Source organism: Oncorhynchus masou, chromosome 16 (assembly GCF_036934945.1).
Source record: "Oncorhynchus masou masou isolate Uvic2021 chromosome 16, UVic_Omas_1.1, whole genome shotgun sequence".
Lineage (NCBI taxonomy): Eukaryota > Metazoa > Chordata > Actinopteri > Salmoniformes > Salmonidae > Oncorhynchus > Oncorhynchus masou.
The window spans coordinates 10,064,575-10,077,852 of NC_088227.1; the positions used below are offsets into that span (position 1 = coordinate 10,064,575).

The 13,278-nt window shown below is 44.2% G+C and overlaps 1 protein-coding gene across 1 annotated transcript in view; it reads left to right on the plus strand.

Moving 5' to 3' along the window:
• The window catches only part of mboat2b (membrane bound O-acyltransferase domain containing 2b), a 62,786-nt gene that overhangs the window by 47,594 nt on the left and 1,914 nt on the right, over positions 1–13,278 (plus strand). Inside the window, exons 4-12 of the mRNA XM_064990712.1 lie at positions 3,171–3,266; positions 3,473–3,528; positions 4,560–4,614; positions 5,023–5,209; positions 5,584–5,776; positions 6,912–7,015; positions 7,139–7,203; positions 8,275–8,407; positions 9,731–9,882. Of these exons, the coding sequence (XP_064846784.1) occupies positions 3,171–3,266; positions 3,473–3,528; positions 4,560–4,614; positions 5,023–5,209; positions 5,584–5,776; positions 6,912–7,015; positions 7,139–7,203; positions 8,275–8,407; positions 9,731–9,882 (1,041 nt within the window). The remainder of the gene's footprint in view (positions 1–3,170; positions 3,267–3,472; positions 3,529–4,559; positions 4,615–5,022; positions 5,210–5,583; positions 5,777–6,911; positions 7,016–7,138; positions 7,204–8,274; positions 8,408–9,730; positions 9,883–13,278) is intronic.

The window sequence follows — 13,278 nt, forward strand, 5'->3', positions numbered from 1 at the left end:
CTTCAGGTGCATTCACAGTCACAGGTTCTCACAGTGCTGCTGAATGAGCTAGTAGTCTCCTCCTTTCCTCTCTCCTTGTCCTTCCCCCTCCGCCCTAGTCTCTCCTTCCTGACCCTCATAGTCTGCAGGGAGCTTGACTGTATGAGTCATCGCCATGGAGTGTGTGTGAAGACTGAGAGTGTGGTGTACTCCTTGAGACTTAACATGCCTTCCCTGCCACGCGCGCACACACACACACATGTCCTCTCTTCCTGTGGGGATGTGTGTGGGTTGTGCACGTGTATGGACTGTGCAGGCTGTGAGATATAATTGTCTCCTCTCTGATGATTTAGAGGCTGTGTGTCCCAAATGACACCATATTTCCACCCCCTGTGGGCCCTGGTCAAAAGTAGTGAACTAAATAGGAAATAGGGTGTTTTTTGGGAGGCTGTCTGGGAGTAACAGAGCCACTATCCACTGTGCCTCCTAACTGAGTTCAGAGCACTGCCAGAGAGAGAGGGGAGGAAGAAGGAAAGAGGGAGGGAGGAAAAGGGAGAGAGAGAGAGGAAGAGACTGGGGAAGAGGGTGTGAAAGACAAGGAGCGAGAGCGAGGGAGGAAGTAAGAAGGAGAGGGTAGGCTTGTTGTAGATGAGGCTGAGAGAGGGCGATGGAGAGAGATGTGCCAGAGCACCACAGAGCACCCGCTAGATCCCCGCTCTGCTCAATAATGAGACAGCAGGAGCAGGTGGGTGACTGGCTGAATGGCTAGCTCACTGACTGATTGACTGGCTGGCTGGCTAGCTCACTGACTGGCTGACTGGCCGGCTGGCTAGCTGACTGACTGGCTGACTGACCGGCTGGCTGGCTGACTAGCTGACTGACTGGCTCACTGGCTAGCTCACTGACTGGCTGGCTGGTTAGCTGACTGACTGGCTGGTTGGCTAGCTGACTGACTGGCTCACTGGCTAGCTCACTGACTGGCTGACTGGCCAGCTGGCTAACTGACTGACTGGTCGGCTGGCTAGCTGACTGACTGGCTCATTGGCTAGCTGACTGACTGACTGGCTCACTGACTGGCTGACTGACTGGCCGGCTGGCTAGCTGAATGACTGGCTGGCTGAGTGACTGACTAAATGTGACCTGTTGAAATGATTATGGGTTGATTATGATACCCATGCTCAACAGATCTGTCTCCATGGCCTGCACAGACTGTACAAGTTTTGCCATTTTTTTGCCACAATTTTTGCCGTAAGAAAGAGAGGGTAGGCTAAGTGTAGATGAGGCTGAGAGAGGGAGATGGAGAGAGACGTGCCTATTAAGGACATACCAAGCTTTAAGCTAGAGCATGAAGATCAACATGGAGCAACACAGAGCACCCGCTAGATCCCTCTGTTCGATAATGAGGCCGCAGGAGTAGGTGTGTGACTGGCTGGCTGACTTACTGACAGAGACGAGCTGCTCTACATTCTGCTGCGATGTTGACGGAATGATTATGATACCCATGTTCAACAGCTCTGTCTCCATGGAGACCTCGTCTTTTGCCACGATTCTGCCATCCCAGACCAAATGTCCATGTAGTGGGTAAATTCTTAAACAGCTTGGTAAATTCCAGAAAATGATGTCATTGCTTTAGAAGCTTCTGATAGGCTAATTTGACATCATTTGAGTCAATTGGAGGTGTACCTGTGGATGTATTCCAAGGCCTACCTTCAAACTCGGTGCCTCTTTGCTTGACGTCATAAGGAAAATCAAAAGAAATCAGCCAAGAACTCAGAAAATAAATTGTAGACCTCCACAGGTCTGGTTCATCCATGGTAGCAATTTCCAAATGCCTGAAGGTACCACGTTCATATGTACAAACAATAGTACGCAAGTATAATCACCATGGGACCACAAAGCCGTCATACCGCTCAGGAAGGAGACGTGTTCTGTCTCCTAGAGATGAATCTATTTTGGTGCGAAAAGTGCAAATCTATCCCAGAACAACAGCAAAGGACTTGTGAAGATGCTGGAGGAAACAGGTACAAAAGTATCTGTATCCACAGTAAAACGAGTCCTATATCAATATAACCTGAAAGGCCGCACAGCAAGGAAGAAGCCACTGCTCCAAAACCACCACAAAAAAAGCAGGTTTGCACCAGGGGACAAAGATCGTACCTTTTAGAGAAATGTCCTCTGGTCTGATGTAAAACAAAAATAGAACTGTTTGGCCATAATGACCATTGTTATTTTTGGAGGAAAAAGGGGGAGGCTTGCAAGCCAAAGAACGTCATCCCAAACATGAAGCACAGGGGTGACAGCATCATGTTGTGGGGGTGCTTTGGTGCAGGAGGGACTGGTGCACTTCACAAAATAGATGGCTTCATGAGGAAGGGAAATGATGTGGATATATTGAAGCAACATCTCAAGACATCAGTCAGAAAGTTAAAGCTATGGGTCTTCCAAATGGACAATGACCCCAAGCATTCTTCCAAAGTTGTGGCAAAATGGCTTAAGGACAACAAAGTCAAGGTATTGGAGTGGCCTGACCTCAATCCTATAGAAATTTGTGGTCAGAACTGAAAAAGCGTGTGCGAGCAAGGAGGCCAACAAACCTGACTCAGTTACACCAGCTCTGTCAGGAGGAATGGACCAAAATTCTCACCCAACTTATTGTGGGAAACTTGTGGAAGGCTACCCGAAACGTTTGACCCAAGTTAAACAATTTAAAGGCAATGTTACCAAATACTAATTGAGTGTATGTAAAATTCTGACCCACTGGGAATGTGATGAAAGAAATAAAAGCTAAAATAAATCACTCTCTCTACTATTATTCTGACATTCCACATTCTTAAAATAAAGTGGTGATCCTAACAGGGAATTTTTACGAGGATTAAATGTCAGGAATTGTGGAACAACTGAGTTTAAATGTATTTGGCTAAAGTGTATGTAAACTTCCAACTTTGTATTTCCCTAAATGATCAACTTGTTTTCTGATTCATTCTTTCATCTCTCTGCATCAGGCATGTAGTGAAGAATATGTTTGGAACATCCAATCACAGTATCGAATCGCAATACATATAGCATCGTGAAAATCGCAGTACATATCTTATTGGCAACTAAGTATCGTGATAATATCGTACCATGAGGTCCCTGGCAATTCCCAGCCCTAGTAGTGAGCTATTGTGATTTTTGTCTGTCTTTATTCTCAGATACTGTTTGGTGGTGGCCCTGGGGTATCTAAGCTTCTGCCAGATCACGCGTGTGTACGTCTTCGACTATGGCATGTACTCTGCTGACTTCACAGGGTAAGGCTCGAGTGCGGTAATACAATGCCCCGATGTCCTCATGTAACATTGTGTCGGAAGATTGTGTGAAATCATGCCTGAATTCATGGGACGGCTTTATATCCTAATATAGCTTTTGCTTATGATCACTAATTTCATTTCCTCTACCCCTAGTCTCTTTTCCACTTTCACTCTCTCTTACTCTCTGTCTCCCTCTCTCTCCATAGGCCTATGATGGTGATAACACAGAAGATCACCAGCTTGACGTTTGAAATCCACGATGGTAAGTAAAAGGAGCTTTTTCTCCCCTTCAAACCAGACGTAGAGAATATATTTCTGGATTGATCACATAAGCCTGTCTCCTCTGATGTCAGATGGACCAAAAGACAGAAGTCATGCACTGGTAACGTCATGGGATATTCCTCACATCACCTCCAATGTTATGGCATGTTTAATACAAGCATCGCTGAAACATTTCATATACTTACTCCATTTCGCCATAGAAATGTGGAGGAGTCGGATCATAAGGCTGTGTTCCCAGTACGTTTATGAGTACACCTTCTATTGTGCTCTGATAACTGCCACACGGACCAAAACTAAAAGAGAAGAAGAAAGCAGAATAGAAAGTATGTGTTCGAGAGAATAAGGAGCAATAGCTTTCCACACACACACACACACACACACACACACACACACACACACACACACACACACACACACACACACACACACACACACACACACACACAACACAGGGATGAGAGATGGCCTGTGTTACATGTGGCTCCAGTCCCTAGCAGGCATTAGGCTGTAATATAATGAGCTGATTAGCTGTACTTATCTTGTTATCAGAGTAATGGCCCCCATAAACAACTCAGAATTATTCGGCCCGCTTCCCTCCGGTCGCCTCATCCCCAGGGTGTGGTGTGCAACAAGAGGGGTTGCCGAGACAACGGGGCTCCAAACTTTCTGGAAGTTTAGCATCTGTTACTTAGCCCTTAGATCAGCAGGGATCTACAAAGAGTGAGAGAGAGCGAGACCGACCACTGTGACGTAATGGATATCATTACCCACACTGGACAGTCACAGGAGAGGACAGGACAGCACTGACTTCTCAGAACACTGCCTCTCTCTGGGAGGAAGTCTATGGGCATGGAATGGTGGCCTCACCCTTGTCAACCATATATACTGTTATGAAATGTTTTCGTTCCAATACATTGGAAAGTCAAAGTGAGTATCTTGAACACAAACCACCCTTATCAAAAGCAAGCATTACAAAGTATGTGTTCATCTCTGCGTCCCTCCCCCCAACAGGAATGTGCCGGAAAGAGGAGCAGCTGACTCCAAATCAGAAAATCCTGGCTATAAAGTATGTTTTACACGTATGTTTTTGTTATTTTGAGCAGAAAATGGCAGCTTCCTGTATGATCATGTAAGGACGCTCTGGCTCTGTAGTGGCTGAATTCCAAAACCGCCCCTTAGTCTCTAGCCATAGGCATTTCATGTAGCTCTTTTTAAAAGGTTATTCAAAAATGCCTTCAGTTACATGATTTATCTTGAGAGAGGTAGAGAGAGTCTTTGTGGATTCTAACTATGCCTGTATCAGTCAGCATCACAGTCTGTACTGTCACTGTAATGACTGGGCGACCGTGTTGTGATGGTTTCCGTGAGTCCCTTTTGTGTCAAAGTTGTCACTATCTCTATGTTGACTGTCTCCCCCTTCACTGTAATGACTGTGTTATGACTGTCTGTGTGTCTCTTCCATCCTCCCCTGTAGGAGGATGCCCAGTCTGCTTGAGTACTTCAGCTACAACTGCAACTTCATGGGCATCCTGGCCGGCCCCACCTGCTCTTACAACGATTACATCGCCTTCATTGAGGGTACGCCCTGCCGTCGCCATAGAGACCAGCAGACAAATGGGAAGGCCAATGGCAGGCACAAACAAACTGACCCCTCCCCAAACGTAAGCATTGGTCTCAAATGCCACTATGATGTTTTGGAAAGTCACCAAATGGGCAGCATGCTCTGCTTTTAAAACATGCCAACTATTACCAATGCTTGTCTGAAACATTATTTCTAAGAGGACACCATTGCTGTGTAGTAAATGCAGAGTATTCCCTATTCACTGAAGGAATAGCAACATGGCTGTCTTTTGTCTTTCTTGCGAAGAGCTCAATTATACACATAGCCGATGTGAGTTTTAAGGAGGTTGCGTCCCAAATGGCACCCTATTCCCATGGGCCCTGGTCAAAAGCAGTGCACTATATAGGGAACAGAGTTCCACTTGAGACACACGGTTTTTAATGGCTGACGTTTCCCCCCCCTCCCATTCCTCAGATTGAAGTCGTCCGTAAACTGGCCACCTGTTTCTTCTCCCTCATGGTTTTCCTGTCCGTGTGTAAAGTGTTCCCTGTGGAAAGGAACATCGACGACGACTTCATCGCCACCACGCCCTTCTACGCCCAGGTGGTCTACCTCTACCTGTCCATGCTGACCACCCGGCCCAAGTACTACTTCGTCTGGACACTGGGTGGGTCTTCTCTCTCTTCCATAGGCTGCCGTCTGATTCTCCACCCTTCTTTCGAAGTGTGCACTTGCCCTTCAACCAATGTTTAAACCAATCCAACACTTTCAAATCCATGATTGGGAGTGTGGGAGAAGGAAGGAGAGTCGCGATGTAGTTGTAGACAGTTTTCCATTGTAAAGCTCCATCTTTAGGCTTGTTTTCATTGATTGACCCTGAAAACAATTCTTAGCTATAATAACCTCCATTATTCCATGTTGACAAGTAACCCCTCCCCAGACTGAGAACAGATGAGCTTTAAAGGTGATGAAATCAGTCCAACTTCAATCAGCAGTTTAGTTTCCCTGAATCCGTTGACTGTTAATGTGCCGGTTGTATTTGAAACATTTCTAATGGAGGTAGCATCCTTGACTTCAGAAATTCAGCTTCTCCTCACCGATATCCAAAATATGGCCTTGTTAATCTTAGGGTCTGCAATGTCCACACAAGAGGAGTGCTGAATTAATCATGGAAGTGTTTGTAACAAGGTGTGCATGCGTGTGTTTGTTTGTTGCAAGGTGTGAGAGTATGGTGATAACAAGCAGGTAGAGGTGGGACTCACTCGGTGCTTCTCTGTACACACACACACACACACACACACACACACACACACAGAGGGAACGGATGCACCGCCTCATTGTCATGTTGTTCCACACTGCCTTCTGCAGGAGCTCAAAGGAATATGGTGCTTCACTTTACTGGTCATAAACATGATGTATAGCTTCTGTATTGTCCTGCACTTTGATACGCTGTTATTAGGATGATGGATGATCTGATGTTAATAAAATAAATTAATGTCTATAATGATGTTATCATCACTAATAAATGGTGCACTTTGTGGATGCAATTACATCCCCTCTGAGCTGGGTTTTGCTCAAGGTTTCTTCCTCCTAGGGAGTTTTTCCTGGCCACTGTGCTTTCACTTCTGCTTTGCTCTTTCGGGTCAAGGCCGGGTAACTGTTAAGCACGTTGTGACAACTGTGGGTGTAAAGAAGGGCTTTATAAAATACAAGTGATTGAAGGATGGATGACAGTGCAGATGGGACATGGGTGAGTGGATGGAGATGGTGTTCCTTGAAGTACGTGTTTTCATTCTGAACAGCCGATGCCATCAACAACGCAGCAGGCTTTGGGTTCAACGGATACACCAGCGATGGTTCACCACGTTGGGATCTCATCTCCAATCTGAGGATAACGGATATTGAGGTTTGTTTTATTTTGAATTTTTGTGCCATTTGTCTTCATTCATGTCTCAGTATGTTTATCATAACTCGAATCCAAGCTAAAGTTACTGTATACTGATGTTTTCATTCTCTCCCTTGGTTCCAGTTTGCCACCAGCTTTAAGATGTTCCTCGACAACTGGAATATACAGACGGCACATTGGCTCAAAAGGTACAGAGACAAAAGAAACCAGAATTAGTCTGTAATTGGTAAAGACACAAAGTGTAATTTCATCCATTTCTTTCTCTAATTATCAACACCAGTTTGCAGCCACATTGTACATACTATTTAAATACTTTTAAATAGAATACATTTAAATACAATACAGTAATTACAGTTGAGGCTTTATTCTTATTTAATGTGAGGTGTGCCCTAAATAACTTGTGGATGTGCCTATACTCATGGCCCTGGGGATTTGTTTGTCTGTGTAAAAGTGTGCCACCTAGTGGATTTTGTTAGCACTAACAGTAGTTTCCATTAACCCTATCAGTTCTGAGACCCCAGCAAAAATCAGACTTTCATTTATCTGAATATACAGCCCTCATATTTAGCCTCACAATGAAGTATTTTACCATTTTCTTTTCAGGACAACCAGGGCTACAAGTACAACAAAAAACAATTTGACATAAATAGTTGCGTTTCATGACTTTTGTTGACACGTCACACACAAAAAAAGTCTGCCAAAGCAAAAACCTGATGAAAATGATGTAGGTACAGAAATTGTTTGCTCTGTAAGAAATTAATATCCAGCTAGTCAGTGACAACTGTGTGGAGTTTGTGACCTCAACTATGTGAGTTTATTATAGTATTATGGACACTATGTACTGGGATATCCAATGATCTTCTATGTAGAAGCACCCCTTACCTTCTAACGACTCTTGTTTAGCCTGTGAGCTTCCTAGAGTAAAAATGCATGTTCCTGAGAGTCTCAGCTTTTCATAGATGGCTATTGAATCGTTTTTAGCTCAAACTATTCGGACTTTACAGACATTTTTGTAAAAAGATCCGGCCCCGGGCCCCTTCGGGATCCGCCCTTATTTTATTGACACAGCTCTAGCTGTGTTAATCACACAGACTAATGGTTGATGTATAAATTCACACAGACTAATGGTTGATGTGTTAATCACATAGACTAATGGTTGCTATCAATGGATGCAGAAAAAATAGAAATCTATAGAACCTGTGTGTGTGTGTGTGTGTGTGTGTGTGTGTGTGTGTGTGTGTGTGTGTGTGTGTGTGCAGGGTGTGTTACGAGCGCTGTCCCTACAACCCCACGGCGGCTACCTTCATCCTGTCGGCCATGTGGCACGGAGCATATCCTGGATACTACCTCACCTTCCTCACCGGCATTGTGGTCACACTGGCTGCACGCGCCGTGAGTACTGTCTCTGTATCTCTCTCTCGCTCTCGCTGAGTCTCTTTATGTTTCTCCCTTTCTCTGTATATCTCTCATTTTCCTCTAAAACAACCACTGACACTCAGACACAAGCTGGCCTCTCTCTCACTCAAGGCTGTTTCTGTCGAGACTCACTAAGCCCTAAACTTTTCACATGCACCGATTTTTTTTTTTAAAAAGGGCAAAAAAAGTGATTCACCGTATCCGCTTAAACAAATGACATTTTTTTTCTTATGTCAATGACTTCAGCTATCGCCATAGATATTCTGATAAAACAAAATGCCACGTTCATCCTAATGGTTCTTTATTTCTGCATCATCAGTGTGGGTTAAGGGATCACTCATAGTTAGTCCACCACGGAGACTCTGTGCTCTGAAGGCGTAGCCTGAATGAAGTAGCATATTTATTAGAGACTGGATCTGCATCCCAAATAGCACCCTATTCCTTAGTGTAATACTTTTGACCAGAGCCCTGGTCCCTATCGGTGTACAAAACATTAGGAACACCTGCTCTTTCCATGACATAGTTTTCACCTGGTCAGTCTATGGTCCCTTATTGATGTCACTTGTTAAATCCACTTCAATCAGTGCAGATGAAGGGTCGGAGGTGCCAGGCACACATGTACTGTATGTCAAGAACTGCAACGCTGCTGGTCATGCTCAACAGTTTCCCGTGTGTTTCATGAATGGTCCACCACCCAAAGGACATCTAGACAACTTGACACAACTGTGGGAAGCATTGGAGTCAACATGAGCCAGCAGCCCCGACGATTTGAGACTGTTCTGAGGGTAAAAAGCAACTCAATATTAGGAAGGTGTTCCTAATGTTTTGTACACTGAGTGTAGGGAGTCGGGTGGCATTTCGGACACAGCCTGGGTCCAGCTGCTAGACTGCACAGATAACAGGCCGGCCAGACAGACAGATGGAGAGCAGACAGGGCAGGAATCAGGCTAATGGAGCATCACCTGAGTCATTTTGAGACTCACCGAGGCAGATCACCGATGATGGATGAGCCGAGAGAGAAAGTCCAGTTGAAAACTTGACTCTTTTGGCTGCATCCCAAATTGTACACTACTCCCTATATAGTGCACAACTTCTAACCAAGGCCCATGCACTATAAAGGGAATAGGGTTCCATTCACATTCAGGACACAACCTTAGATATGGGAAACTTGGCAAGGGAGAGAGAAAGAGAGAGAGTTAAGGGCAGAGCAGGAGATTTAGAAGGGTTGTTTATACATTTTGTCTCACTTCTTCTTTTGCTCCACTGAATTCATTGCTTTGGTTCTTTTTTTCTCTCCAGATGAGACACAACGTGAGGCCACACTTTCTGGGCTCGCCGTCACATAAGCTAGTGTACGATGTGATCACGTGGGCAGGCACCCAGATTGCCATTTGTTACACTGTGGTGCCTTTTGTGCTGCTGTCTGTCGGGCCCTCTATGAAGTTCTACAGGTGAGTGGCAAGAAACTATGTTTGCATCCTACAGTTGAAGTCAGAGGTTTACATACACTTTAGCCAACTACATTTAAACTCAGTTTTTCACAATTTCTGACATTTAATCCTAGTAAAAATCCCCTGTCAGTTAGGATCACCACTTTATTTTAAAATGTGAAATGTCAGAATAATAGTAGAGAGAATGATTTATTTCAGCTTTTATTTCTTTCATCACATTCCCAGTGGGTCATAAGTTTACATACACTCAATTAGTATTTGGTAGCATTGCCTTTAAATGGTTTAAATTGGGTCAAACGTTTCGGGTAGCCTTCCACAAGCTTCCCACAATAAGTTGGGTGAATTATGGCCCATTCCTTCTGACAGAGTTGGTGTAACTGAGTCAGGTTTGTAGGCCTTCTTGCTCACATACGCTTTTTCAGTTCTGCCCACAAATTTTCTATAAGATTGAGGTCAGGGCTTTGTGATGGCCACTTCAATACTTTGACTTGGTTGTTCTTAAGCCATTTTGCCACAACTTTGGAAGTATGCTTGGGGTCATTGTTCATTTGGAAGACACATTTGGTACCAAGCTTCAACTGATGTCTTGAGATGTTTCTTCAATATATCCACATAATCTTCCCCCAATGATGCCATCTATTTTGTGAACTGCACCAGTCCGTCCTGCAGCAAAGCACCCCAACAACATGATGCTGCCACCGCCGTGCTTCACGGTTGGGATGGTGTTCTTCGGCTTGCAAGCCTCTCTCTTTTCCCTCCAAACATAACGATGGTCATTATGGACAAACGGTTCCAGTTTTGTTTCATCAGACCAGATATTTCTCCCAAAAGATCTTTGTCCCCATGTGCAGATGCAAACCGTAGTCTGGCTTTCTTATGGAGGTTTTGGAGCAGTAGCTTCTTCCTTGTTGAGTGGCCTTTCAGGTTATGTCGACATAGCACGCATTATACTGTGGATATCAATACTTTTGTACCGGTTTCCTCCAGCGTCTTCACAAGGTCCTTGGCTGTTGTTCTGGGATTGATTTGTACGTTTCGCACCAAAGTATATTAATCTCTAGGAGACAGAATGCGCTTCCTTCCTGAACGGTATGACGGCTGCGTGGTCCCATGGTGTTTATACTTGCGCACTATTGTTTGTACAGATGAACGTGGTACCTTTGGGCATTTGGAAATTGCTACCAAGGATGAACCAGACCTGTATAGGTCTACAATTTTTTTCTGAGGTCTTGGATGATTTCTTTTGATTTTTCCATGATGTCAAGCAAAGAGGCACTGAGTTTGAAGGTAGGCCTTGAAATACATCCACGGGTACACCTCCAATTGACACAAATTATGTCAATTAGCCTATCAGAAGCTTCTAAAGCCATGACATAATTTTCTGGAATTTTCCAAGCTGTTTAAAGGCACAGTCAACTTAGTGTATGTAAACTTCTAACCCACTGGAATTGTGATACAGTGAATTATAAGTGAAATAATCTGTCTGTAAACAATTGTTGAAAAAATTACTTGTGTCATGCACAAAGTAGATGTCCTAACCGACTTGCCAAAACTATAGTTTGTTATTAACAAGAAATTTGTGGAGTGATTGAAAAACGAGTTTTAGTGACTCCATCCTAAGTGTATGTAAACTTCCGACTTCAACTGTAAATGGCATCCTATAGGGCTCTGGTCAAAAGTAGTGCACATTATAGGGAATAGGGTAGTGCACACTATAGGGAATAGGGTGCCGTGTGGTACACATCCAGAGAATAGTACGTTACCTCACTCAGGTCTAAAAAAAAAAGTATTCATAGTTTGACCTTGGATGGAAGTGCTCGAACAATTATGTTTTTATCTAAAACTCTGACCAACAGTCTAATTTATCGCTGAAATGTAGAGGACCATTAGTCCTTCTCACAGACATACACTGAACAAAAATATAAATGCAACATGTAAAGTGTTGGTCCCATGTTCCATGAGCTGAAATAAAAGATCCCAGAAATGTTCCATATGCACAAGAACCTTATTTCTCTAAGATGTTGTGCTCAAATTTGTTTACATCCCTGTTAGTTAGCATTTCTCCTTTGCCAACTAATCCATCCACCTGAAAGGTGTGGCATATCAAGAAGCTGATTAAACCGCATGATCATTACACATTTGCACCCTGTGCTGGAGACAATAAAAGCCTAATCTAACATGTGCGGTTTTGTCACACAACACAATACCACAGATGTCTCAAATTTTGAGGGAGTGTGCAATTTGCACGCTGACTGCAGGAATGTCCACCAGAGCTGTTGTTCATTTCTCGACCATAAGCCGCCTCCAACATAGTTTTAGATAATTTGCCAGTACGTCCAACCGGCCTCACAACCGCAGACCAAATGTAAACACGCCAGCCCAGGACCTCCACATTTGGCTTCTTCACCTGCAGGATCGTCTGAGACCAGCCACCCGGACAGATGATTAAACTGTGGGTTTGCACAACCAAAGAATTTCTGCTCAAAATGTCAAAAACTGCCTCAAGAAGCTCATCTACGTGATTGTCGTCCTCACCAGGGTCTTGACCTGACTGCAGTTCGGCGTTGTAATCGATTTCAGTGGGAAAATGCTCACTTTCGATGACCACTGGCACCCTGGGGGAAGTGTGCTCTTCATTGATGAATCGCTGTATCAACTGTACCGGGCAGATGTCAGACAGTGTGTATGGCATCGTGTTGGCGAGCGGTTTGCTGATGTCGACGTTGTGAACAGAGTGCCCCATGGAGGCGGTTGGGTTATGATATGGGCAGGCATAAGCTACAGACAACAAACACAATTGCATTTTATCTATGGCAATTTCAATGCACAGAGATACTGTGACGAGATCCTGAGGCCCGTTGTCGTGGCATTCATCCGCCGCCATCACTTCATGTTTCAGCATGATAATGCACGGCCCCATGTCGCAAGGAGCTGTACACAGTACCTGGAAGCTGAAAATGTTCCAGTTTTTCCATGGCTCGCATTGTCACCAGACATGTCACCCATTGAGCACGTTTGGGATGTTCTGGATTGACGTGTATGACAGCGTGTTCCAGTTCCCACTAATCTCCAGCAACTTCACACAGACATTGAAGAGGAGTGGGACAACATTCCACAGGCCACAATCAACAGCCTGATCAACTTTATGAGAAGGAGATGTGTTGCGCTGCATGAGGCAAATGATGGTCGCACCAGATACTAACTGGTTTTCTGATCCACGCCCTACCTTTAAAAAAAAGTATCTGTGATCAACCGATGCATATCTGTATTCCCAGTCATGTGAAATGCATAGATTATGGCCTAATGAATGCATTTCAATTGACTGATTTCATTTTAAGAACTAACTTAGTTAAATATTAGAAATGGTTGCATTTTATATTTTTATTCAGTGAATTT